Source organism: Neoarius graeffei, chromosome 4 (genome assembly GCF_027579695.1).
Source record: "Neoarius graeffei isolate fNeoGra1 chromosome 4, fNeoGra1.pri, whole genome shotgun sequence".
Taxonomy (NCBI): Eukaryota; Metazoa; Chordata; class Actinopteri; order Siluriformes; family Ariidae; genus Neoarius; species Neoarius graeffei.
Window position 1 is genome coordinate 1,665,028 of NC_083572.1, and position 27,298 is coordinate 1,692,325.

General features: G+C 43.3%; 1 protein-coding gene across 1 annotated transcript in view; it reads left to right on the plus strand.

Annotated features, from left to right (window-relative positions):
- The first annotated feature begins 5,086 nt into the window (after window positions 1-5,086).
- Window positions 5,087-27,298, plus strand: part of tnrc6c2 (trinucleotide repeat containing adaptor 6C2) — a 36,170-nt gene continuing 13,958 nt past the window's right edge. The window contains exons 1-6 of the mRNA XM_060918576.1: window positions 5,087-5,915; window positions 15,704-15,857; window positions 21,708-23,837; window positions 24,950-25,135; window positions 25,357-25,520; window positions 26,057-26,134. Coding sequence (XP_060774559.1) covers window positions 21,911-23,837; window positions 24,950-25,135; window positions 25,357-25,520; window positions 26,057-26,134 — 2,355 coding nt within the window. The 5' untranslated portion in view covers window positions 5,087-5,915; window positions 15,704-15,857; window positions 21,708-21,910. The remainder of the gene's footprint in view (window positions 5,916-15,703; window positions 15,858-21,707; window positions 23,838-24,949; window positions 25,136-25,356; window positions 25,521-26,056; window positions 26,135-27,298) is intronic.

Sequence of the window (27,298 nt, forward strand, 5' to 3'; positions counted from 1 at the left end):
TAAGAACAAGTGCAGCCAGAAATGGCAGAAGCAGAGGCGTGAAATTGGAACCACCCCCACAACACACACACACACACACACACACACACACACACACACACACACACACACAATCTATATATAATCAAACAGTAATATACAAAAACACACACTAATAAAAACACAAACACCTTATTCAATAAAATTGAATCTAATCTATTTTTACACACACACACACACACACACACACACACACACACACACACACACACACACACACACACACACGTTTACGCCTCACACCAGACTTTCTCTGGTACACATCTTGTTTCTGTTATTTTCAGGACTAGAGCATTATGATGTGTGTCTCATTGGTTGTTTGTTCACACACACACACACACACACACACACACACACACACACACACACACACCTTCTCACTCTCTCTCTCTTTCTCTTCCTTTCTTGAGTACGGTGTGTATTTCTCCTTCTTTCCGTGTTCATTCTTGCTGTGCATTATGGGTCAGATATTTCTTTTTCAAGCCTGCTCCCTGCTCCCTATTTTCAGGCAACTCACACACACACACACACACACACACACACACACACACACACACACACACACACACACACACACACACTGTGTACAGAAAGTCATGAATCTTTCATGCTGTGGCTCGCTGTAATCCCTGAGGCGTGCTTGCAGGACACACACACACACACACACACACACACACACACACACACACACACACACACACACACACAGAGTAGATGATAAAGAGGGGAATGGAGTGATAAAGGATGAGGCGAATCTTATTTCTTTTCTGTGGTACACATGGTGTGTGTTTGTGTGTCTGGATTCAGTACATTTATAGTGTTGAAACGATGACTCTGAAACACACACACACACACACACACACACACACACACACACACACACACACACACACACAAATTGGGTCTCTAATGAAGCGTCTTTTAATTTGGACTTTTTATTCACTCACTCAAGAGCTGAAAATATCCTGAATATTTCAAAAATGTAGAAGATGTACATGTTGAATGGACTCGCTTCATATAGAGTTAACGAAGCAAGCTAACTGTACTAACTAACTGTACTAACTAACTGTACTAGCAACAGTTGACTGTTTTTTTCTATGGATTTCAGTTACAGCGACCTCTTAAATAAGATTTTGTAAATGTAATGCAAATTCACTATGATGCAATAAAGAAGTGTCCAGTCAAATCGAATCCCTCGAATGATTCCTCAGATCAATCTGCCGGCGCATGAGGTCCAACTTTTCTTCAGTTCCCCACTCACAACTTTAGTTCCAATGTGCAAATCTTCTTCTTCTTTTGGCTGCTCCCGATTAGGGGTCGCCACAGCGGATCTTTGGTCTCCATTGCTCCCTGTCTTCCGCATCCTTCTTTACCACACCTGCCACTTTCATGTCCTCTCTCACCACATCCATGTATCTCCTCTTTGGCCTTCCTCATTTTCGTGTGCCTGGCAGCTCCATCCTCAACATTCTCCTTCCCACATGCTCTGCATCTCTTCTCAGGATGTGCCCATACCATCTCAGTCTCATCTCTCTTGGCTTCATTCCCAAGCTCTCCACATGTGCTGTCCCTCTGATGTGCTCGTTCCTTATCCTGTCCAACCTCGTCACTCCCATCGCAAACCTTAACATCCTCAACTCCGCCACCTCCAACTTTGCCTCCTGTCTCTTCGTTAAGGGTACGGTCTCCAATCCATACATCACAGCTGGTCTCACTACTGTCTTATACATCTTCCCTTTTACTTTTGCTGGGACTTTCCTATCACAAATGACTCCCAAAATCCTTCTCCAACTGCTCCACCCTGCCTGCACTCTCTTTCTCACCTCACTATTGCAGCCCCCATTTTCCTGCACAGTTGACCCCAGGTACTTGAATTCACCAACTTTCTTTACGTCTACTCCTTGCATCTTCACTACACTCTCATCCCCATTCTCATTGATGCACATGTACTCTGTTTTGCTACTGCTCACCTTTATTCCTCTTCGTTCCAATGCATCCCTCCATCTCTCCAAACCCAGCTCAACCTCCTTTCTACTTTCACCACATATCACAATATCATCCGCAAACATCATGTTCCATGGTGACTCTCGCCTCACTTCGTCTGTCAAGCTATCCATCACTATGGCAAACAAGAAAGGACTCAAAGCAGATCCTTGATGGAGTCCCACCTTCACCTTCAACCATTCAGTCATTCCAACTGCACACCTCACTGCTGTTTCACTGTTCTCATACATGTCTTGCACCACTCTAATATACTTCTCATTCACTCCACTCTTTCTCATACAATACCATAACTCATCTCTCGGCACTCTATCGTATGCCTTCTCCAGGTCTACAAACACACAATGTAGCTTTCTCTGGCCTTCCCTGTACTTCTCCATTAACATTCTTAAAGCAAAAATTGCATCTGACATGCTCTTCCTTGGCATAAACCTGTACTGCTGTTCACAGATTGCTACCTCTCTTCTCAATCTCGCTGCCAATACCCTTTCCCATAGCTTCATGGTGTGGCTCATCAATTTTATCCCTCTGTAATTACTGCAGCTCTGTACATCTCCCTTATTCTTGTATATTGGGACTAGCGCACTCTTCCTCCATTCATTTGGCATTTTCTCATTCTCTAGGATCTTATTAAACAATCTCGTTAGGAACTCCACAGCCATCTCACCCAAACATCTCCAAGCCTCAATCGGGATACCATCTGGTCCGACTGCTTTCCCAGTCTTCATTTTTTTCATGGCTGCCCTCACCTCATCCTTACTAACCAACTCTGCTTCCTGATTTGCTGTCTCCAATGAATCTGACCTTTTCTCTCTTGGATTCTCCTCATTTAATAAATCCTCAAAGTACTCTTTCCACCTTCTTAATACACTCTCTTTGTCAGCACATTTCCATTTCCATCTTTCATCACTCTTACCTGCTGTACATCCCTCACCTCCCTGTTTCTCTGTCTAGCTAGTCTGTACAGGTCTTTCTCTCCTTCTTTGGTCTCCAGTCTTTCGTACAACTCCTGGTATGCATCTGCTTTCGCCTTCGCTACCGCTCTATTTGCCTTCTGTCTCGTCTCTCTGTATAACCGCCTGCTTTCCTCATCGCTCTGATCGTCCCGATTCTTCTTTGCTAGCCTCTTCTCTTTTATAATTTCCTGCACTTCTTTGTTCCACCACCATGTCTCCTTGTCTTCCTTCCTCCTTCCTGATGACCACCCTAGCACCTTCCTTGCTGCCTCTCTTACTAGTACAGCAGTAGTATTCCAATCTTCTGGCAGACTTTCATGACCACTCAATGCTTGTCTCATTTCTTCCCTAAACTCCTTCTGATGTTCAACCTCTTTTAGTTTCCACCACTTAATCTTCGGCTCCACTATTTCACGCTTCCTCTTTTTCATTTTCAAGCTCATCCTGCACACGACCACTCGATGTTGTCTAGCTACACTCTCCCCGCCATCACTTTACAGTCTCCAATCTCCTTCAGGTTACCCCTTCTGCAGAGAATGTAGTCCACCTGTGTAGATCTTCCTCCACTCTTAAACGTCACCCTGTGCTGCTCTTTCTTCTCGAAGTATGTATTGACTATTGCCAAATTCACCCTCTTTGAAAAATCAACCACCATTTGCCCTTCCACATTTCTCTCTCTTACACCATATCTGCCCATCACGTCTTCATCTCCTCGATTTCTCTCGCTAACATGTCCACTGAAATCTGCTCCTATCAGCACGTGCTCCTCCCTCGGTATACTTTCTATTACTTCATCCATCTTTTCCCAGAAAGATTCTCTTTATTCTCACATCCAACCTGTGGGGCGTACGCACACACAACATTGATTACCACTCCTTGAATCTCCAACTTCATGCCTATCACTCTATCTGACACCCTCTTCACATCAATCACACTGTTGACCAACTCTCCCCTCAAAACAATCCCAACACCATTTCTCTTTCCATCCACTCCATAATAAAACAACTTGCATCCATCTCCAATGTTCTTGGCCTTGCTTCCTTTCCACCTCGTCTCCTGTGCACACAAAATGTCCAACTTCCTTCTTTCCATCAGACCTGCTAACTCTCTCGCTCTGCCAGTCAATGTTCCCACATTCAGTGTTCCTACCCTCAATTCTAAGCTCCTTCCCTTCCATCTTTCATGCTCTCTCCTAACACGCCTCCCCCCTCTCTTTCTCCTTCTCCGTTTTGGCGCAACAGTAGCACACTTTCCACCGGCACCCTGTTGACCAACAGTACCGGAGGTGGTCGTTGTTAACCTGGACCCCGACCAATCCGGTATGGTATTTCTCTTTTCATTCCACATGTTAGATTTGGCACAGTTTTACGCCGGATGCCCTTCCTGATGCAACCGTCTCCAATTTATCCGGGCTTGGGACCGACACAAAGAGTACACTTATGCACCCCCAGTGGCTGGATTAGTTCCTACGTGCAAGTGGTTCCCACAAAACTGGACGAACCTTATAACCATAGTTTCAGCTTATTGTGTTATATGTGTATAGAGATGTTATAACTACATATTGTGACACGAACATACACGAACACTGAAATGATGCGCATTCTTCCTGTTACGATCTCTTGTCTCAGGTATTATTGTCATGCCTTTTACTGTAGTTGTTTTTAAAGTGTTTTATATTACATTTAAATGTAACACTAAAAAGGTTTGCTAATTTGACAGGTTTCATCTTTGTTTATAACCACAGCACACAAGATGTTTGAAATTCTGTGGAAAATTTCCATAGACGATCGAATTTCGACCCTTCCGACATGGCGTCGCGTTGACGTATCTCAGGAGCCTATCAAAATCCGTGCCTTCTTATTGGTCTGCTTGATATCACGTGGTGCAGCCCTTTTTTTTTCCACGTCCTTTCTAAACAAAATGGCTGACCAGAATAGAAGAAGGCGTCACTTTTTCCTCACTCGTTCCAAACAAACCCCGCCCTCAATGCGAGCCGAGCCTGCTAGAAGATCCCCGATTGGACAGTACATATAACCATCCAATCGGATCTCAAGAGGCGGAAACGTCTCAGCCAATCGGAGCTCAAAGGAGGCGGGCTAGTTGTTGGAATACAGAATTAAAGGCAGAGTGAATTCTCTAACCGTTTACTCTGAACGCTTCCGTTTTGGACCCTCCCTGTTTACAGCTGGATATTTCCACAGTTTTTGTGACATTTCTGGATTATATCTCGATAATGTTTCCTACTTGATCGTGTTCGTGAATCGTACGAGGCTCGAAGCTCAACCTAGCAATCTGTCCTTCTGCACTTTATTAGCGTAGCTTAGCATGTTAGCATCGTCGGAGGTTTAAATGTCAGAGACGCGCGCGCTTCATCCTGCTGTTTATTTCTGTTCTCTTTAATATTGAATAATTATCGGGGTTTTATTATTATTATTATTATTATTATTATTTTGCAATAATAATAACAGTACTCATCGGAATACTCATTAACATACTGCTGTTTATTATTATTGTTATTATATAAATAGCTGATGACCAACTAACTGTAACTTGAACATTATTTTCCGCTTATTTACTTTAATATCAGTGTAAATTCGGATGCATTCATTATTTTCCGTCCCTCAGACCTTCTTGCAGGATAAATTTCATCAGGAAATCGATGCACTTGTTTATTTTGCTGCTGTTATTAATTAAGTGTTATAACTCATTAAGACCTCTTATAAAGTCAAGCTGCTTTTTAAATGTCAAACATTTTTTCTGACCCTCTCGGATTTCATGTTCAGCAATTTTAGACGACAAGCTACTAAGCAAATATAATAATAATAATAATAATAATAATAATAATAATAATAATAACTAAAAGCTCCTTCCTGCACCGTTTGTTTGCTGTGACGCCGCTGCGCACGTGCTGTCAAAAAGGTGAGATTATAATTCGGTTTAATCCGATTTCTGCTCCGGTTTACCTTTAAAAACAGCAAAACACCTTCATATCTGTGATTTTCAGCATGATTGATTGATTGATTGAAAGAAAAGCACGATGAGTTTGCATGCTTTATGGTGCAGTGTGTTAAATCATTACACATTATTTCAATGCAGTTGATTTAATTAATTAAGTCATGTGATCATGGTGTAGTCTATTAATAAATTATTGTAGAATCTAATCACTACTGTTGAGAATTGCATTTGTCTTGAATTGGTTGTTGTTGCTGATGTTGTAATAAATGTTTAGTGAACAATATTTTATTTTAATTCAGTATTCACGCTCTGTTTCCTGATTGATCAGAAGACAAGGTGTTGATCAATTCTCTAGAACAGCAGCTCTGATAGTAGTGCAGGTTTCTATGGTAACAGCTCATCCACAGGGGCATGTCCAGCAGATTATAAAACATCACTGATCTGTGTGTAACGTTTCCGGAAGGAGTCTCCAGTGTCAGCGCTGTGTAACGGTCAGAGGTGAAGCTGGAGCTTTTGACATCTTCAGGACAGACGAGTTTACTCTTCTTCTTTACGGTTAACAAGCTGCAGTGAGAAAAGAAACAGTCTGGTGAGGGAACGAGCGTTTATAGCTGTTATGATGTAAGTGAACAGGAAATACCTTGTTTCAAGTAAGGTTTAATTATTTTTCTTTACCAGCAAATCCATAAGTGTTTGTTTTTTAAATTTCTTAACTAATGCAGCATTACAGAATAAACCGCTCACCTGAGAGTTCCCATGTTTGCTTTTTAAACAGATTTAAAACAATGAAATGTCGGAGTCGGATGAGAATTCTTGGAAACGCTTCACCGCAGTGTGAGCTTTGAGCTCTGAGATCCGTACAGAGGAAGGTGCAGAGGTTTATTCATTAAGAGCTGTCGTTGGGTTTCAGCGCGTCGCTTTTGAGTGGCTTTAGAAGTATTTACTCCCTCCGAGTGAAAGGTTAAGTGGCTGTTTGTGAGCGTCGCATCTCTTTCTTTCGGAGATTCCCAGACATTCCCAGCTCTGCTCTTCAGTGTTAAAAATAGAAAACTGAGTTTTTGATCTTCAGTTTATTCTGGAAAAAAAAAAAGTAAATTCTCTAAATGTACTGAGCAGCAGGTGGTCTGTGTTTAAAGGTGGGACAATGTATCGCTCAATAGAACACTATCATGATCAGAAAATCTGTAATAAACATGAATAGATGTGTTATTAACGCTATTCTGTGTTGGAATAGTAGAGACAGGCGATATGACAGAAATATCATTATGTGAAGACTTTTCAACAATACTGAATATGTATCATGATATTTTGTTTCACGAACAAACCTGAATGACACTTTTATTAATGTCTGTAAAAAGAAATAATTTACATTAAACAAAAAGGATGGAAATAAAACTTTTGGTAATAAAAATCCAGACCATATTGGCTTTATTGCAAAAGAGTGTCCTGTTTTTATTTTATAATTTATCATGATATTGATATTATGTCATCCCATCACCCAATCCTACGGCATAATTAAGGATATTATTTAAAAGAAATGTTAGCTATACTTGATTACCTGATATATCACAGTGTTCAGTGTGGTTATGACTCACTGTGGCAGAAATGATGATGCAGCACTAATATTGCTTTGATGTTAGAATATTTTAACATAATGAGGATTGTGGGCGTGGTCGCACTGTTAGTGGCTGGATGCTTTTTTTTTTAAGAATCTGCTTTTATACCAAATAACCCCCCCATACTTGAATTGATTGATTTATTTTTGTCAGATGTTTTTGTTTGTTTTTTAATCCCCCCCCCCCCCCCCCCCCCCCCCCCCCTTGCCATTTTACCAAAAATATCAGCATCATTTCAAGTATCGTAATGAGTCTGGTTATTATGTCATCTTATTTTTAGTTAGTTAGTAATGGCCTCGTATGTGTATTGCTAAGAGAAATCAGTCCCATAATGCTTTTCACCTGATGAGATTTCCCAGATATATCGTATGTAATTTCATAAACGTTGATAAAATGTTAAAACATGATCGCTGTTATAAAAACAATACATCAGTACATGACTCGATGGTGAAAACGTGTCCAGAGTATGGGTTATGCTTCATAATGGAGCTTGAGCTGTCTGTCTGTCTGTTCTGCTCCATCTGCTTGGAAATCAGGGTCAGAGGTTATGAGGTTGTGACCCTGAGCGTGTGAAACTCTGTGTCTCTGTTCTAAAGGTGAAAAGGACAAATTCACACAAACGGCTCCACTTTAAAGTGTGTGTGAGAGAATTCAGCAGAACATTCCTGAACAGGAACACTCTCACACTCGGACCTCTCAAAAGCAGGCAGGTGTTGAGACTCATTTAAATACTTTATAGAATATTAATGAGCACATAATGAATATTTATTAATAAAATGCTGAGCGATGGAGTGGCGTTACTGTTACCACTCAGAAGCTGAGTGATGATTTTTTTTCTGTAGCTGCACGTCCTGAAGTGTGTTTATTCCTTTCACACCACAGCAGTTTACCAACAGTTAGAATTCTTATCCATTTATAGTTACCTTACGTCTTTTGAAGTGAGTTATTTCCTGTTCTTGCTGACATTAAAGCAGCTATAAGGAGTTGTTCCTTCATCAGCTCCCCTTTTTTTTTTTTTTAAATTTCTGTCTCTCTTTGGAAAGCACTGACGCTGGAGACTCCTTCTGTAAATGTGAACAGTAAACCTCAGCATGCTGTTCTAGAGAATTAAGCCATACCTTCTGACCAATCAGGATGCAGGAGTGTGGGATAAAACTGAATATATTAATAAACTCCTGTGTAATGAGGTCCCCCCTGTGTTATTGGCTCATAGCTGGATGTTGAAGTCAACTCTGAATCTCACACACTGGTGTGTGTGGGTGTGTGTGTGGGTGTGTGTGTGTGTGTGTGTGTGTTTTGGCCCAAACCCCAGAAAAGGTCCTTGAGTTCCATCAGGAAACACTTTTTCTTCCTCTCACTCTGAAATTTTAACTCCGTCTCAACTAAAACAAACAGCGGATCAAAGCATAATTTTTTAAACCTATTTTTTTGTACATTCTTGTTATTAAATAAAGAGCATCTCTGTTTGTCGTCCCGCCCCCTTTGATTAAACTCCACTGTGGGTGCTGTGACATCACTGACTGTTTTAATCTCTTAAAGTGACAGCGCTGTGAAATAAACCGTCAGCAGTATCGCCGTTCTCCCTGTCCTGGCCTCTTTTTGATTTGTATTTCTGTGATGAAACTCAGACCTCGTTCTCAGGCGGAGGTGTTCTGTGTGTTGGAGCAGTGTGATGTTTCTGTGGGAAATGTTGGATGATAAAAGATGAAGGTTGGAAGGATGAGGTGACGCTCCTCTGGGTGTTTGTGGGTTCTTTTTCTTTTTTTCCCCACACTCATTTTTATTTCCTTTTACACACAGCCTCATGCTTTACGTGTTATTCTGATTATACAGGAAGCAAACGCATTAAAGCTGAACACTACAATTTTTTGGTTGTACTTTTCAGAAGAGTTGCGAGTGGTCTCCTGTGTGTGTTTTACCTCCTGCCCAATCACATCTGTACTTATTAGTGAGCGGATATTGGGAGATTTATGCCATTCTGAATATTCAAACGAAAAATGATGTCTAAAAGGTGCAGTTGTATGGCGCACTCTGATTGGCTGAGATAGAACAATCTCCCTTTTTTTGGTGGGGGGGGGGGACTGATGTCACAGTGTTTTCTGTCATGATTTCACCAAAGCTGAAAAAATGTACATAATTTAAATAAACCTTCATGTTGTATTTTATTTAATTTCTCCAACTTCCTGTTTTCCAGCTGCTTCTTGTAAAAGCATCTGCTTTAATTAAACCATGAACACAGACATGTCTGATTTATTAGGAGAGAAAACGTCCGGTCAGGGTTTTTATCCTCCTGCTACACTATGACACATACATATTCATCAGGGTATGCAAATGGAATGCTAATTAGCTATGTGAGCTGTGTTTACATCATTTGTTGATGTCTACAGATACAAAAGGTGAGAAGTGGTGGGGTTGTTTTTTTTTTTTAAACTGAATTCCAAACTGGAGAATACTGCATGTAACATTTATGCTTTAATTTCTTTTTTATGCTAATGAGTAGTGATGTAATGCTAATTAATTAGCATCTGGTCAGTGAGGTGTGGGTCACATGCTCAGATTTTCAGCTCTGGAGTTTGCGCTGGATCCTTAGCGACTCTGCAGCAGATTACGTGTATTTATAGCCACGCTGCTAATCACAACGTGTCGCTACACACGCGGAGATGGTGATTAATGATAAAATTGATGAATATCCTGATTAATGAGCAAAGCAACGAACACACACACATGCACATTTCACGATTCATTTCTTGAGTATTTATAAATGTCACTATTCAAAAGAAGGGACTTCCTGTTGAAGAGGATTATCTCGCTAATTAGGTTACTAACAACAAGACGCAGAACTGCAAGGTGTTGACGCACGTAATTGGATGTGAAATTATGAAATTAATCTGAGACGGAGGCTCCGTTTGTGCGTTAAGGTGAGCGACAGGTTCTTAACGTGTGTGTGTTCTCAAGAGGCGTAAAATTAAAATGCTCTGTAAGGAGGAAGCGTGAGAGTAACACAGAGACGTTAATGTTTTAATTTACTCCACACTGGGGCTGTGATTCTAACGGCCACCAGTTTAGCATTTATGATGGACCGACTGAGAGGGAGTTCTCAGGTGTGTGTGTGTGCGTTGTTTGTTAGTGGAGGTTACAGGAGTTAATTCTGCAGCTCCTTCTGTTCATCTAAATGCATGAAACAGCCAGAATCAATTACAGAGAGCAGATGAGAAAATGTGGGAGAAACACACACACACACACCAACCGAAACCCTGGCAGCATGTGAGCTGTGTGTTCTATAATCTTGGTATAAAAATAATTTTGATTCAAGACCTGGACTGAAGAATGTTAGATGGTGGGTGTTCTTGTTTTTTTTTTTTCCTGATGACTCACAACTTGTTCCCATGGTAACGTTTCCAGATGTTATTCCCGTGGTTACTTTTGACTGCAAGTTATTTTAATGGTTGCTTTCACTTTCAGGTAAAAGTCGTAAATAAGATTTGTTTCCTTCTGTACTTTTAGTAAGGAATAACTTACTGGTTAGTTTTAGCTAGAAGTTGTTTGTCGATACTCTTAATAAAAATTAGTTCCCATGGTTATGTTCAGCTTGAACTTGTTTCTTGGTTATTTTAGCTGAAAGTTGTTCTCGTGTCTACTTTTGGGACTAATTTCCATCTTTACTTTTTGTTAACCCCTCCTAGAACTGCCACCTTATTGTGGTGGAGGGGTTTGTGTGCTTGAATGATCCTAGGAGCTATGTTGTTGGGGGCATTACGCCCCTGTTAGGGTTTCCCAAGGCAGACAGGTCCTAGGTGACAGGCCAGACCAAGAGCAGTTCACCAAAACCCTTATGGAAATAAAAAAAATCAAGGACCGTGATGTCGCCCGGTATGGCGCAGCCGGGGCCCCACCCTGGAGCCAGGCCCAGGGTTGAGGCTCGTATGCGAGCGCCTGGTGGCCAGGCCTTTGCCCACGGGGCCCGGCCAGGCTCAGCCCGAAGCGGTGACGTGGGCCCGACCTCCTGTGGGTTCACCACCCACAGAGGTAGCCGTAGGGGGCCGGTGCAGTGTGGATTGGGCAGCAGTTGAAGGCAGGGGCCTCGACGACCTGATCCCCGAACACAATAGCTAGCTGTTGGGACATGGAATGTCACTTCGCTGGGGGTGAAAGAGCCTGAGCTTGTGCGGGAGGTTGAGAGGTACCGGCTAGAGATAGTCTGGCTCACCTCCACGCACAGCTTGGGCTCCGGAACCCAGCTCTTTGAGAGGGGCTGGACTCTCCACTTCTCTGGAGTCACCCACGGTGAGTGGCGGCAGGCTGGTGTGGGCTTGCTTATAGCTCCCCAGCTCATGTGTTGGAGTTTACCCCAGTGAACAAGAGGGTCGCCTCTCTGCGCCTTCGGGTCGGGGAGAGGGCTCTTGCTGTTGTTTGTGCCTACGGGCCGAATAGCAGTATAGAGTATCCAGCCTTCTTGGAGTCCCTGGGAGAGGTACTGAGAGGTGCTCAGACTGGGGACTCCATTGTTCTGCTGGGGGACTTTAACGCTCACGTGGGCGACGACAGTGACACCTGGAGGGGCGTGATTGGGAGGAATGGCCTCCCCGATCTGAACCCGAGTGGTGCTTTGTTATTGGACTTCTGTGCTAGTCACGGTTTGTCCATAACAAACACCATGTTCGAGCATAGGGGTGTCCATAAGTGCACGTGGCACCAGGACACCTTAGGTCGGAGGTCGATGATCGACTTTGTTGTCGTTTCATCTGATCTCCAGCCCTATGTCTTGGACACTCGGATGGAGAGAGGGGCTGAGCTGTCAACTGATCACCACCTGGTGGTGTGTTGGATCCGCTGTCAGAGGAGGAAGCCGGACAGACCTGGCAGGCCCAAATGTATGGTGAGGGTCTGCTGGGAACGTCTGGCCGAGCACTCTGTCAGGGAGGTCTTTAACTCCCACCTCCGGGAGAGCTTCTCCCAGCTTCCAAGGGAGGCAGGAGACATTGAGTCTGAGTGGACCATGTTGTCTGCCTCCATTGTTGACGCGGCTGTTCGGAGCTGTGGCCGCAAGGTCTCCGGTGCCTGTCATGGTGGCAATCCCCGAACCCAGTGGTGGACACCAGAAGTAAGGGATGCCATCAAGCTGAAGAAGGAGTCCTATCGGGTCATGTTGGCCTCCGGGACTCCTGAGGCAGCTGACGGGGTATCGGCAGGCCGGGCGTGCCGCAGCTCGGGCAATTGCGGAGGCAAAAACATGGAACTGGGAGGAGTTCAGTGAGGCCATGGAGGAGGACTATCGGTCGGCCTCGAGGAAATTCTGGCAAACCGTCTGGCACCTCAGGAGGGGGAAGCAGTACTCTGCCAACACTGTTTACAGTGCGGGTGGGGAGCTGTTGACCTCGACTGGGGATATTGTCGGGCGGTGGAAGGAATACTTTGAGGATCTCCTCAATCCCACCGTCACGTCTTCCATTGAGGAAGTGGAGGCTGATGACTCAGAGGTGGACTTGTCCATTACACAAGCTAAAGTCACTGAGGTGGTTTGCAAGCTCCTTGGTGGCAAGGCACCGGGGGTGGATGAAATCCACCCTGAGTATCTCAAGTCTCTGGATGTTGTGGGGCTGTCTTGGCTGACATGCCTCTGCAGTATCGCATGGCAGTTGGGGACAGTGCCTCTGGAGTGGCAGACCGGGGTGGTGGTCCCTCTTTTTAAGAAAGGGGACCGGAGAGTGTGCTCCAATTATAGGGGAATCACACTTCTCAGCCTCCCCGGGAAGGTTTACTCCAGGGTACTGGAGAGGAGAATTCGGCCAATAGTTGAACCTCGGATCCAGGAGGAACAATGCGGTTTTCGTCCTGGTTGTGGAACACTGGACCAGCTCTATACCCTTCATAGGGTGCTCGAGGGTTCATGGGAGTTCGCCCAACCAGTCCACATGTGCTTTGTGGATCTGGAGAAGGCATTCGACTGTGTCCCTCATGGTATCCTGTGGGGGGTGCATCGGGAGTATATGGGGTTCGGGGCTCTTTGCTAAGGGCTGTCCGGTCCCTGTACGAACAGAGCAGGAGTCTGGTTCCCATTGCCGGCAGTAAGTCAGACCTGTTCCCAGTGCATGTTGGACTCCAGCAGGGCTGCCCTTTGTCACTGGTTCTGTTCATAATTTTTATGGACAGAATTTCTAGGTGCAGCCAGGGGCCGGAGGGAATCCTGTTTGGGAATCACAGGATTTCATCTCTGCTTTTTGCGGATGATGTTGTCCTGTTGGCTTCTTCAAACCAGGACCTTCAGCATGCACTGGGGCGGTTTGCAGTCGAGTGTGAAGCGCCTGGGATGAGAATCAGCACCTCCAAGTCTGAGGCCATGGTTCTCGACGGGTAAAGGGTGGCTTGCCCTCTTCAGGTTGGTGGAAAAGTCCTGCCTCAAGTGGAGGAGTTTAAGTATCTTGGGATCTTGTTCACGAGTGAGGGAAGGATGGAGCGTGAGATCAACAGGTGGCTCGGTGCAGCCTCCGCAGTGATGCGGTTACTTTACCGGTCCGTCGTGGTGAAGAAGGAGCTGAGCCAAAAGGCGAAGCTCTCGATTTACCGGTCAATCTACGTTCCAACTCTCACCTATGGTCATGAGCTTTGGGTAATGACCGAAAGAACAAGATCACGGATACAAGCGGCCGAAATGGGTTTCCTTCGCAGGGTGGCTGGGCGCTCCCTTAGATATAGGGTGAGAAGCACAGTCACTCAGGAGGAGCTCGGAGTAGAGCCGCTGCTCCTCCACATCGAGAGGAATCAGCTGAGGTGGCTCAGGCACCTCTTTCGGATGCCTCCTGGACGCCTCCCTGGGGAGGTGTTCCAGGCATGTCCCCCCAGGAGGAGGCTCCGGGGAAGACCCAGGACACGCTGGAGGGACTATGTCTCTCAGCTGGCCTGGGAACGCCTCGGTGTTCTTCCCGAGGAGCTGGCCGAGGTGTCTGGGGAAAGGGAAGTTTGGGCTTCCATGCTCAGACTGCTGCCTCTGCGACCCTGCCTCAGATAAGCGGAAGAAAATGAGATGAGATGAGACTTTTTGTTTAATGTCTGTGTGGTCGTTCCTTTATCAGACTGTTTCTGTAGCTATGTGTAGCTAGAAGTCATCCCTGTTGTTAATTTTAATTAAAAGTCGTTCCCATGGTTACATTCAACTGGAAATCTTTTTTCCCCTTCCCCTAGTTATTTTTAGCTAAATGTCATCCCTGTAGTTACTTTGAGAGATTTCTGTGTTTATTTGAAGCGAGAATTATTTATTTATTTGTGTGTGTGTGTGTGTGTTTTAGCTTGGAGTTTTAGTTTGTTACTATTACAAGAAGTCCTTTCTGTGGTTATTTTACTTACCAAATTATTCTGAGAGAGAGAGAGAGAGAGAGAGAGAGAGAGAGTAAATTCTAAGTACACACACAATAAATTCCTCATTTCATTACAGAGAGAGAGAATATCAGAGCGATAGAAATGCAGAGATGAGAATATTGAGCGGGGGAGGGGCAGAGTGAGGGGGAGGGGGGTATTAATGCACAGACAGACTGAGGGGGAGGGGTTGAGGGGTATTTCAGGGGCAGTGGAGTGTGAGAAAATCTCCCATAAGCCCTGGTGTCTGTGCTCTTCCTGTAATTTATTCAGCACTGAACAATGAGCACAATGAGTGAGACGGAGTGGGGGAGGGGCGGCGAGAAAGAGGGGAGCAGACCACCGAGACGTCTGATTGGTCATCAGGGAGACGAGTCACACAAGCTCATTGGTTATAGGAAGGGGGATGGAAACGGTAAGCCGAATGGTTGACACGGAAACAGGAAAAGCAGAGCTGAAGCTGATTGGTCAAGGCTGAACAGGAAAACTGATCTGATTGGATGATGAGGCAAAGGATGGTGAAGCTGATTGGATGATGGAGTGTATTGATTGTGCGAGGAGATGGAAAGCTGAGCTGGATGGTAAAAGGATGAAAGAAGATCTCTGTTGATTGGTCAACAGAAGAGCTGAGCTCATTGGTCAGTAGGGAGAGAAGTGGGAGGAGCTGATTGGTTGAGAGGAAAGGGAAATCTGAGCTGATTGGCCGAGACAGGAAATTATGTAAATAAAGGTGTTTAACGCTCAACTCATTCCTTAGCATCATTCTCCTGTGTTTTTATTTTGCAGAATCCTCCACTTCCTGTACATCACTAATGGCAGCTCTAGCACTTCCTGTTCCTCTGTTTCCCATGAGCCCCTGCAGTTTTCTTCTCGTAACCCCTCCAAAGAAATTCCTCCACTAAAGAGGAATTCCATCAATACACCAACCGGCACATCACAGGTCAGAACGTGTGTATGTGCTGTAGCTAGCACCGTGGAGGGATGCTGATGTTTGTGAGCACTATATAGTGAATGGGTGGGTTTATGGTTTGGGACACGCCCACTGTGGAGGGATGCTGATGTTTGTGAGCACTATAGACTCCTCATGTGTGATGTCACACGTCATGTGATAATTTTACCTGGGGGTCAAACAGACACCGTCTGTCATGTAAGCGAGGCTTAATCTGTCTTCAGTATGGTTAATTTTTGTGCTGTTTTTGGTTGTTCAAATTGAGAAATAGATAAAAGGCATTACCGTCTCCGTGCTATCAAGAAAAATGTTAACAAATAGAAGCAAATGCTTCAAGAACAACAAAGAAATGAGTGGTTAAAGAATACAATGAGAGGAGCTCGGCTTGAAAACTCCAGAGAAATTTGTGATTGTATTTAAAAAAAAAAAAAATAGAAAGTCGGAAGTGAGGACGGAAGAGTTTGCTTGAAGGGGTACCATATATAATATATACAGTTGCTGATGTGACAAAGTAACGTATTCTTAAGTATTCTATCAAATTTATATACTAGAAAACAACGAAATATCTTGGTAATTGTAAATATAATACTTTATACGCTAAACCGCACAAGAGTCGCCATTTTTAAAAGACCGTGACGTCAGCGCTACCCACTGCACTAGCGGAACTCTCCGAAATAGAGGAGATAAGCGTGTAATCATGGCGTCGGGCGCATCAAGTGAAAGCGACAGCTCTGTCGAATCATATGAAGAGATCCCGCAAGACACACTGCAAGCAGGCTATGGCTTAGAAGGGTACCAGTTTGAACCTAGGAGAGGTACTCTCGACTCCGGTGATGAAATAAGAGAAGAAAGCTCGGATGACGGCGAGGATGAGACCGATGCTGACCCATGGGCATGGCGAGCGTGGGGCAGAGCGTCTGCGTGCAGGTGACACGGCGTGGTGCTCGTGCGGAAAATGTAACGTGGAGTTGCTCACGAGTCCAGCAGAATTTATTTGCTGCAATGAGATAGGCGCCACCCGTGGACTTGCGAAATCGTTGCAAGAGGCAGAAACAGGTATTTCACACGTGCTATTCCCAACCTCAATGAGCCAACACAACTGGGCACATACATACGTCATGAGTGTTACGCAGAGAAAATGAACGTGCATTCTGATTGGATAAAATTAATATCATGGCGGGCTGTTCAAACTGCAGAAATAGTTTGCTCAAGCTACTTTCAAAACACTATAACTTTCCAACCTTAGAACAAAAAACTTTTGTAAGTCTTGAATAAGGTTCGTTAATGTGTGTTTTATTGTTATATTTACTCTCTATATTGCCCTCTGTTCCCCTTTAAGAATCTCGTTTTATTTTTTTTCTGCTCACATTTGAGTTAGCTTCTTCCTGAAAGTGTTTGATTTTCTTACAGGTGAAGCCACTTCCTTATTTGACACAGAAAACCCAGATTGGTTTCAAACAACTCGGGCATAACTCAGTAAAAAACCCAGAAAGGAGAGACCTGTGCGACAAATCCTGAAAGAACAGAACAGATTCAGAGCAGAGAAGGCTGGAGCTTTGTTTCTGTTATCAGAGGAACACAGTCCTGGGCAAAATGTCTCCATGGAGTCAGAGTGTAGAAATGAACCTACGGTCAGAGAGAGTTCTACACACACAACTTTACAACTGCTGCACGCATGTGAAACGGAAATCAATCGACTAAGGCAGGAAAAACTATTTTGGATAAAATTGTTATTGTCCGTTACACACTGATCAACCTGTGTGACTCAGTTGTGCCTTTTGAATCGAGAATAAATGAAGAGGGAACTGAACATTAACCATTTATTGAAATTATTTTTACAAGAGTGATTATAGTTACTGTATGACTACAGCTACAACTGGAATGTGCCGATTCTGTTAGCGTTTATAATTATTGTACCATCCACTATTAGATAAAATTAAAATACAATCTTACTACATTGTCTGAAAGTCTAGAGCAAGATATTATTTTACAAATAACACTTCAGATATTTTAACAATAATAAGCATCACTGTATAAACGACAGTGCAAACAGCTGTGTGATTAGAGGTCCATGGAGTTGCTGAGACATGGAGGGGTGGGGATACCATCCAGCCCACAGTTCAGGTCGGAGTCCTTTCAGAGTAAATGCTTTGGCTTTCGCAGCATTCTGTTCCCAAAAGCTGATGTCAGGAAAAATTATTTACACAAAGGTTTTATGGCATTTGTTGTGGCTTTTTTTTTAAACTGTTCTTCTGTGTCAGGACTCTTCAGGGGGAAAAGAAAGTATATTCCAACATGTAGCTAACGCTCGGCCACAAATCTGCACCGTCACTCCAGTCATTTAGAGGAATTTTGTACAGATCATAACCGCTAATAAACTCTAATTTCCGTGTATATCTATCCTTCACTTCTTTCTGACTAAGATTATCCAAGTAATCCAGTAGTACAGCTTTTTTAGCTGTAGTTTTCTCCAGAGAACAGCAACAGATGCCGGACATCTGCGCTTGGCTTCAGTATGTGAACAGCATGTAAACAAAGTTTGTTTGTCCCCCAGGTCTAGGCTAGCAACAGTTGCTAAGGTAAATGTGACATCAGTGCCAGGGATCTATATAGTGAGTAGGGGATTTATGGTTTAAATGGAAGACATAAAAAGTAGAATTTTGTTGGGTTTTTTTTGTATCTAATCTGATATTGACTTTTTTTTTTTAAATGGTGCAAATAAAAAAAAAATCTCATTAATGACATGAATGATCTTGTTTTTGTACAGTATTAATATTTTAAATAATTAACATGATTTATATGGGATAAAATATCTTAATATAATTTTTAAAGCCTAAAAAAACTATAAGATTACAGGATCTATTCTTAATACAAATATAATACATGAATATGCAAATACAACACGCCTCCACGTCCTCTCTATAATCCTGTATCACCAAGATCAGTTAATGTAGCTAGCTGTTAGCTAGTTAGCTGCTAGTAAACTAGCGCAACACAAATGCGATTTTAGTCTCTGATTCTCCGTTTACATAATCATTATTTTATCGCTGATTCCTTTAAGCCGTCAGAATATATTGTTGGTGTTACCATGACAACCGCACTAACATTTTACTAACTTGGACAGCTTATCATGGAACTTTGAAAAGTGGCTCAAGGTTTCAAGGGATCCCATCATCATTCTCATTTGTATGTTGAATGCAGTTGCCTCAAAGTTGTGGAGGTTATTTACTGAGATTGCACATAGCTCCGCCCCAAATCAGTTTAATACAGAAGGAAATGGAAGAATGTTACGTTTTTGTGGTGTTTGTCAAAAATAATTGACCCAAATCATCAACTGTGTCTTATTAGTAATTTAGCTAAAGGTTACAGCAGACTGTCTGTCTAGCTTGGCTGGTTAATGCAGTTGTATTAGTTATTGATGCTTATGCAACATGATAAATATTGCAATGTATCATTTTGTTGATTATTGATCCATGCCTTACAAGCTGTTTAAACTTAAAAAAAAACCCCGCAGATAGCGCTTTTCTCTTGATGTTGCTAATCTCGCTCATATACACACACACATACACGGCATCAGTTCAACATGAAGCTCAGATGGCTGGGAATAAAAACAGCTTCTTTTTGCTCAGCGTGCTCATTCCGACGCTCTCCCAGTACCAACATTCCCACTTTTCCGTCTGTCCCATCCTCCATTTTTTTCCTCTTTATCCCTTCATCATGTTTTTTTCTGTTTTTGTTTTCCTCCTGCCATGCTTGTAACCCAAACAAGGAAGTAAAAAAAACCCACGCTCATGTGCAGGACATGATTAATTCATCATTTTGTGTGTGTGTGTGTGTGTGTGTGTTTTTCCCCTGGTCCTTGGAAGTGAGACAGGAGGTAAGGAGAGAGTGTGAGGAGTTTGTGAGGACAAGGGGGGGGAAGAGGGAAGAAAGAGAGCGATTGAGACAGAAAGCCTCGTTCTCTTGGCTGTGATTCAATATGAGGGATAAAATGGCGTCGTTTTCGGAGAGACAGCCAGGAAAAGAAAGCGCTCCTGGATCGTCTCAGCAGCCCTGATTTCATCCCTGTTACTGAAAATTCCAGACAAAAAAAAAATTAAGCTATTAAGGTGCTGAATGGATGCCAGAGCTGCTCTAAAGGCATTTCAGTCGAGTCGAACTGAAGGAAATCCGAGCTTTTTAACCCAAACAGCCGCTTGCTTTTTCATTTTTTGAGTCCCATTTCCCCTTGAAAGAGCCGTTTGATCCTGGAGCCAAAGCTAGACTGCAGTCTGGAAAACCAATCTTTTCCAACTGAAAAACATGACGACGTCCCAGATTTTAAGATGTGAACTACTCCTTTGTCGAAGCGTGATCGCTGCTCCGAGGCCAGTGGTCGACCAATCAAAGGTGTCTTTCTGCGTAGTTTTGTTATGATTGTATCTGGTTCTTGCACCTCTGGACCCAGGAATATGAAATTACGGATACGTGAATGTTTCTTTCGTGATGATGATGATGATGATGATGGGCTATGTGCAAATACTGAAGTGTGTGGTCTTGGGTTTTGGTGCAGCCTTTTTTTTGGGGGGAGGGGGGATACAACTCGTGTTTTTGGTTGCATGTTTCAAATTTGTGGAGATCTCAGAGGGAAAAGGTGCACCAATGCAATCAAGTCTATTTTCCATTTTCATCTTTTTGGAAACGGCATTTCTTTTTGTACACAAGCGTCAGTGTGTCAGTTCACTCTGTAAGGTTCTTTTGGCATGGGTTGAGCTGATGTCTGTGAGATGTGGATGCCTGGGGGGATGTGGATAAGGCAGTGCGAAGGAGGGAAAAAATATGTATTCTGAGGAACTGGGTGCATTTTTGCATGACGCTTAAATGTAGAGTTAAACGTGTTCAGTGCTTTTTGCGCAGCTGATTGACGGTTGTGTGCGGCTTTAATGAAATGAAGCCTGAAGGTAAGACAAACCAAAACATATTTCTGTTGCTAGTTCTAGCAAAACCCCAGTCTCTCTTGTAGCGTAATTAATAATGAATTGAAGTTTGCCTTTTGGGAAGTAAACACACACACACACACGCACACACGGTAGCAGAGTAAAAGCCTCGGTTGCATTTGCATTCCAAGATCAGTGCCTTCCAGCCTCTTTTCTGTCATCGTTTCACAACACTATTGATTACCTGCTGTCTCATGATTGATTATGCTGCCTGTGAAGTAACCTACATGTCGATTCTGAGCTCTCCAACCCTACGGTGATCTACAGTTGCGATGTGGTTCTGGGTTTTAAAGCAAGCTAGCGGAGTGTGGGGAATGATGGATGAGGGACTGCTCTTGGTTTCATGCAAATAAATGAACCTCCGTTTCCACTTGAGCTTTCTCTGCAGGTCTGGGGGGAAAATGAGTAATGGTGCTTCTTTTCCAGATGCTTCTGTGGATGTGTAATATTATTATATATGGATGTGCTTCATCTAATATGACCAGTGACATGGTCCAGGAAGCATTGCAGTATTCTGGAAAAAAATCTAGACATGTATGACAGATATCTGGTGTAGTGGAAGAAAAATTCATAGATCATAGATACTTTTTTCCATGCTAAAGGGATGTTTTCATTAGCTTTTCAGACTGAGATTTCGTCAATCCAGTTTTACTTGTTTGTTACTTGTTTGTTTGATTCTTAAATGTAACATACCATTGAGCGGTTTTATTAAATTGAAATTTCTTGCAGGTTATACAATTTAATCAGAATGGAGTAATCTATCGTTCAGGTTGTTCATGAATTATTAATTAGACTGCATGTAAACATGGCTGTTGTACACACCTACTATCCAGACATCTTATCTTACTTTTTCTTGTCTTTACAGTGCTGCCCAATCAGAGTGGCCTGGAAGCCCAGCATGAGAATTTGCTCTGGGGCGACCCAACCACCACCTGCAGCAGCCGTACCAATTGGAATCAAGTGATTATTGATGCAAAGGACACTAAAACTTGGACTTCTGGTTCCCCAAAGTCATTAGTCATAGAATGTGTCTTGGATGCTGACGCATCATAAATTGTGAATTGCAGCATGAGTATGGCTACAGGAGCTAGCCAACACAGCCACTACCCAATCAGCAAAGCCAGTGTTAATCACTCCTCAAGTATGTTCTCTAGTCAGGGTGGCCCCAACAGGGGTTGGGCCTCTGAGGGCAAAACTGATTTGTCCATGGGTACCAGAGGCCAGTCCAATTGGGGCTCTTCAAATATAAACTTGAATCCCAGTGCTAACCCTGCCGCGTGGCCCATACTTGGACATGATGGCCCAGGGGTGGGGTCCAGGTCTGGGGTTATGGGTGGGTCAAGTTCAGTCCCATCAAATATCTGTGGCCCAGGAGGTGTCGCGCCTATTCAAGGCACCAATGGAAATGGAAACCTTGTAGGAGACTGTGCTTGGGGAAGCCCAGACACTCCAGAGCAGCACCAGTCCCCAACAAGCATGACTTTCAGCATGGAGCCCCCAAACCTTAAAACTGATGGACTGAACACTAAAGCAGAGCCAATGAGCCCTGTTGATGGTTGGGGAAGAAATATGAGTCAGTCTCCCACTGAGCCAGCCACTGGAGATAGTACTGCTCGGTGGGGTAATGGAGACCCCAAGAGTGGAGAATCAAAAGACTCAAGCTGGGATTCTGGTGGCATCTCCTCTTGGGGACAGGGGGGAGGTGATGCAAATTGGGGCCACTGGAGCAAACAGTCAAGCACTGAAGGTACCAGGTGGGATGCAAATGATGGTACCACGCAGGAGTCAATGAATTCCTGGGGGACTGATGCTCCAGGCAGCGAAGGTAGCAAGGACAGCAGTGAAGGATGCGAAGGACAGAGAGAAAGGTCCTCCAGTATGGATGTTCCACTTTTGCCAAGGCAGGACTTGGATCCTCGTGTGTTGTGCAACTCTGGCTGGGGACAAACCCCTGTCCGGCAGCACACAGTCTGGGAAATGGATGAAAATCTTGGCCCCAAGGATGATGGTGGTACTGAAGCTTTGGGTACTTCCTCTAATGCACCTTCAACTGGATCACCACCACATGCAGGATGTGCCAATCCCAACCTAAATGTGCCTCCTAGGATGGAATCTGGGAGCAAGACTGAGGGGCTTTCTCGACTTATGCCAACACCACGCTGGGGAGGATCATCCTCACCAACAAATCAGGCAAGCACTGGGTGGGGAGAGCCACCTGCTAATAAGAAAGCGTCCCATGGCTCTGTTGGTAGTTGGGGTGATCCAGTGCCAGATAGCCCAAGCACCAATGGTTCCACTGGCCAGTTTTGGGGATCAGAGGAAAAGTCTTCAACGTGGGATGATGGCCCTACCCAAGTAAAGTCACAACCTGGAGGAAATGGACATAGTTCCTCGTCGGGCTGGGGAAATTGTGCAAGTGGAGATTGGGGAGAGCCTTCAGAAGGTAGGATGGAGGGTTCTCGTAGTTCCTCTTGGGATGGAGATGGAGGGAGTTGGAAGGAAACCCATAAGGGCTGGGGAAAAGCGGTTCCACCAGGAGGTGAAAATTGGCGTGACTCTCAACGTTCAAATGGTCCTGTCCAGGGTTGGGGTGGAAAGAATCCTCAAGAATCCATGGAGTCTTGGGGTGGCCCAAACTCTGTGAAGCAGGGTGGTTCTAACTGGAGGTCTACAGGAAGGCAGGAGCCAAGGGACGAGGCTACAGGCTGGGAAGAGCCTTCCCCTTCTTCAATACGAAGGAAAATGGAGATTGATGATGGAACTGCCACTTGGGGAGATCCTAATTCCTACAGAACCTGTGTAAACATGTGGGACAGAAATAATCCCTCCTCCCAGGGCAATCCAACTACCAGCAACAATGGGGGCAACAGCATCAACCATACAGGGCCTGCCCACCACAGCCACAGTCAGACTCCAAACCACTCTGACGGGAACAACAATGGTTCTAATAACCAGTTAGGACCTTCTCAAAGTAGGATGCCCAAGGTGAACCCAGGTAAATTAAGTTATATGTTTTGGTTTAGGAAGTGAAATCATTGTAATTGTGTTATTCAGTACACAGTATCACTAGTTTCATAAGTAAGGAATAAACCGTAAACTCCTCTGTCCTGAAAAAGTTCTTGGATGTATTATAATTTACATCCGACTATTACAAAGCTCTGACAGTGGAGACTCTTTCCATCAATGTTAAACATCTCCATACAGAAAACTTCACCATATCAATGATTAAGCTAAACCTGTGATTTGCAGCTGCACTACTCTGAGAGCTGCTGTTATAGAAAATTAATCAACACCTCCTGACCAATCAAAATCCAGAATTCAACAGCAGCATGGTATAAATCAGAAGTAAGCGACAAAAACCTCCTGTGTGTGAATGTAATGAGAGCTTGGAGGAGTTCTTTCCCAGAGCTGGCACTCGCCCAGCTGTCAGAAGTGAGCTTGATGCAGGAGTTCTGTTTCAGAGCTTTAACAGAACCATGTGATGGCATGCATTCTGCACTGCTTCGCTGCCAGCTGGCGTGTGTCCTGCAGTTAAAAAGACACGTCCGCCTTGTGTTTGGTTGGACAGAATCGGCCCTCAGGCCCTGCTCCCGGCCCCATGAAAGCTTTTTATTTCTGTTCTTGGCAGCGTTCAGGAATGATGGCAGACAAAGACGTTTGCTGTCTGTATTTTTTTTCCCCCTCTGTCAACCTGAGAGCAGGCTCTGTGCTCCACTCTGTGTTTATCAGATTGTATTACTATTTTTTCCCCCCCTGTGGAACGATGCAAACACATATTCGGGTGCCAGGCCACAGAGGAAGTTTTCATTTCCTGAAAATGTAGTTTCTGCATTAATGAACGATCAGTTGCATAACTGACATGAAAATGCTGCTTTTTAAGGAGTACCCTTAACCTTTTGTTTCAACGAAAGTGGAAAAATCCTTAATATTTTTCCAATAGTAATTTTACCTTCTCTGGTTTATCACCTTCCTTTTTAATCAGGTGAATCTCCAGACATGTTTGCTAAAATTTTGGTCCTAAAACTAATGTTATAAGATATGATCTGTAAATGGCCCAGAACAATAGGACCTTCATTGCTAGCTAGTAAACAGATGGTTTATTTGTAGGCTGGGGAGAGCTCCCCAACGTTCAGCCCAAATCTGAGTCTTGGGGGGAGCCGGATTCCTCGAGCCCCATGGTGGATAATGGCACTGCTGCCTGGGCAAAGTCACCCAAAGCCGCTGGAGTCTGGGGAGAAAACGGCCATGAATCTAGCGGATCCTTTGGCAGAGGCTCAGGAACCTCCAAACCAGGTGAGATCTGGGATTCTGGAAATGTGTCGACCTTTTAATTTGTCTTTAAGTTAATGTGTCTGTGGTTTTACAAGCTTTAGAAATATTTAAAAAAAATTATTAATATTGTTTTTGAACCATACTGACACCTGGTGGACGGACTTCATATCTATGACATTGTAAAATCATTTTTTGTTTTTAAAGAGAATTTTTGATTTTGCACCTTTTTTATTTTGATACAGCCCCCAAATCTATGCAAGACAGCTGGGGTTCCGGTGGGGAGGAGATGGGCATTAGCAGCAGCCAGTGGGACATTGAGGATGGGGACATGTGGACAAGCCCCACCTCACAGGACAACACTTCTTCCTGTAGTTCCTGGAATCAACCCAAGAAAGGACTGCAGAAGGCACGAGCCATTTACAGATCTGAGTTTGTGTTGTATGGTGAAATTTTGGGTTAATTAAGCATTAGTTTTTTGTTAAAGTACTACTCAAGAATAGAAAATGAGTAAACGTGGCCCTTTTTAAGGAATAGTATCTTCAATATAGTATCTTATTGTGGTATCTATTTTATTTATTTATTTATTTATTATTACCACTGAAGGTTCTTCTCCAGGCAAATAAATTCATTCTTTTATTAATTGGCTCATTAATTAATTATCAAAAGTTTACACAGTTAATTAAAACCATGCTTTAATGGGTATTAAGGTTTGAGTGATTTTTAATATTATGACATTTTAAATTCATAATCTTACTTTACAAATAAATAATGATCCATTATGTTGAATTTGGGGAATCACTTGCTAGCATGTATAATAATAAATTCTATATGTTTTAAAGTCCTTTATTCTCTTTATTGTAGACATCTTATTCTTTTTATTATTCATTTATTAATGGTTTGTATTGTGTGTGGTTTTTTTTTTTTTTTGGCCCCCCTTCTCAGGGCAAAATTTCGACCAAACAAGATGAAGTTTGGATCATGAACCGACTGATCAAGCAGCTCACGGACATGGGCTTCCCTGTAAGCTCCTGCATAATCTTCATATCAGACATTTATAGTTCTCATGTGGGATAACAAACATTTAACACTGGGAATAGAAAACACAATGAAAAAGAAAATACAGAGTGATGCTTCATATGTATCCAAAAAAACCTGGAACTTTAGACACCAGTTCCTGGAAATATTGGTGTTGAATCCTGTTCTAAGTGTAATACCACCTTAAATACCTCCTTAAATACCCCTTACAGCGAATGTTAAATACGACCTTGAATTAATTTGAAATCCACTTTAATTCTATTGTAAATGCCATCTTAAATATCACTTTAAATATACTAGTGCATCTCAAACAATTAGAATATAATGAAAAAGGGTTTTTTTGTAATTTAATTCAAAAAGGTAAATTTTCATATAGTCTACATTCATTACATGTAAAGTGAAATATTTCAAGCCCTTTTGTTTTAATTTTGAGGATTTTGGCTTATAGCTCATGAACATCAGAAATCCAGTCTCTCAGATTATTAGAATATTTCCAAAGAGCAATCAAAAAAAGGATTTACAATGCAGAAATGTCCAACTTCTGAAAAGTCTGTTCATTTATACACTCAGTACTTGTTTGGAGCTCCTTTACCATGAATTACTGCATCAGTGGGGCGTGGCATGGAGGCGATCAGCCTGTGGCACTGTTGAGGTGTTACTGAAGCCCAGGTTGCTTTGATCGCGGTCTTCAGCTCGTCTGTATTTTTGGGTCGGGTGTTTCTCATCTTCGTCTTGACAATAGCCCATAGATTCTCTCTGGGGTTCACTGGCCAATCAAGCGCAGTAATATCAGGGTCACCAAACCATTTGGTGGTAGTTTTGGCACTGTGGGCAGTTGCTAAGTCCTGCTGGAAAAGGAAAACAGCATCTCCATAAAGCTTGTCAGCAGATGGAAGCATGAAATGCTCTAAAATTACGTACCTTTTCCAGCCAGCCTTTTCAGCAATGACCTTCTGTGGCTTACTCTCCTTGTGGAGGGTGTTGATGATCATCTTCTGGACAACTGTCAAGTCAGCAGTCTTCTCCAGGATTGTGGTTGCCTGTACTGAACTAGACTGAGAGATACATGGGATTTATACTGTTTTACTGAATCGCAAAATGAAATATTGTAATAATTTGAGATGTTTTACATTTTTTGCGCTGTAGGCC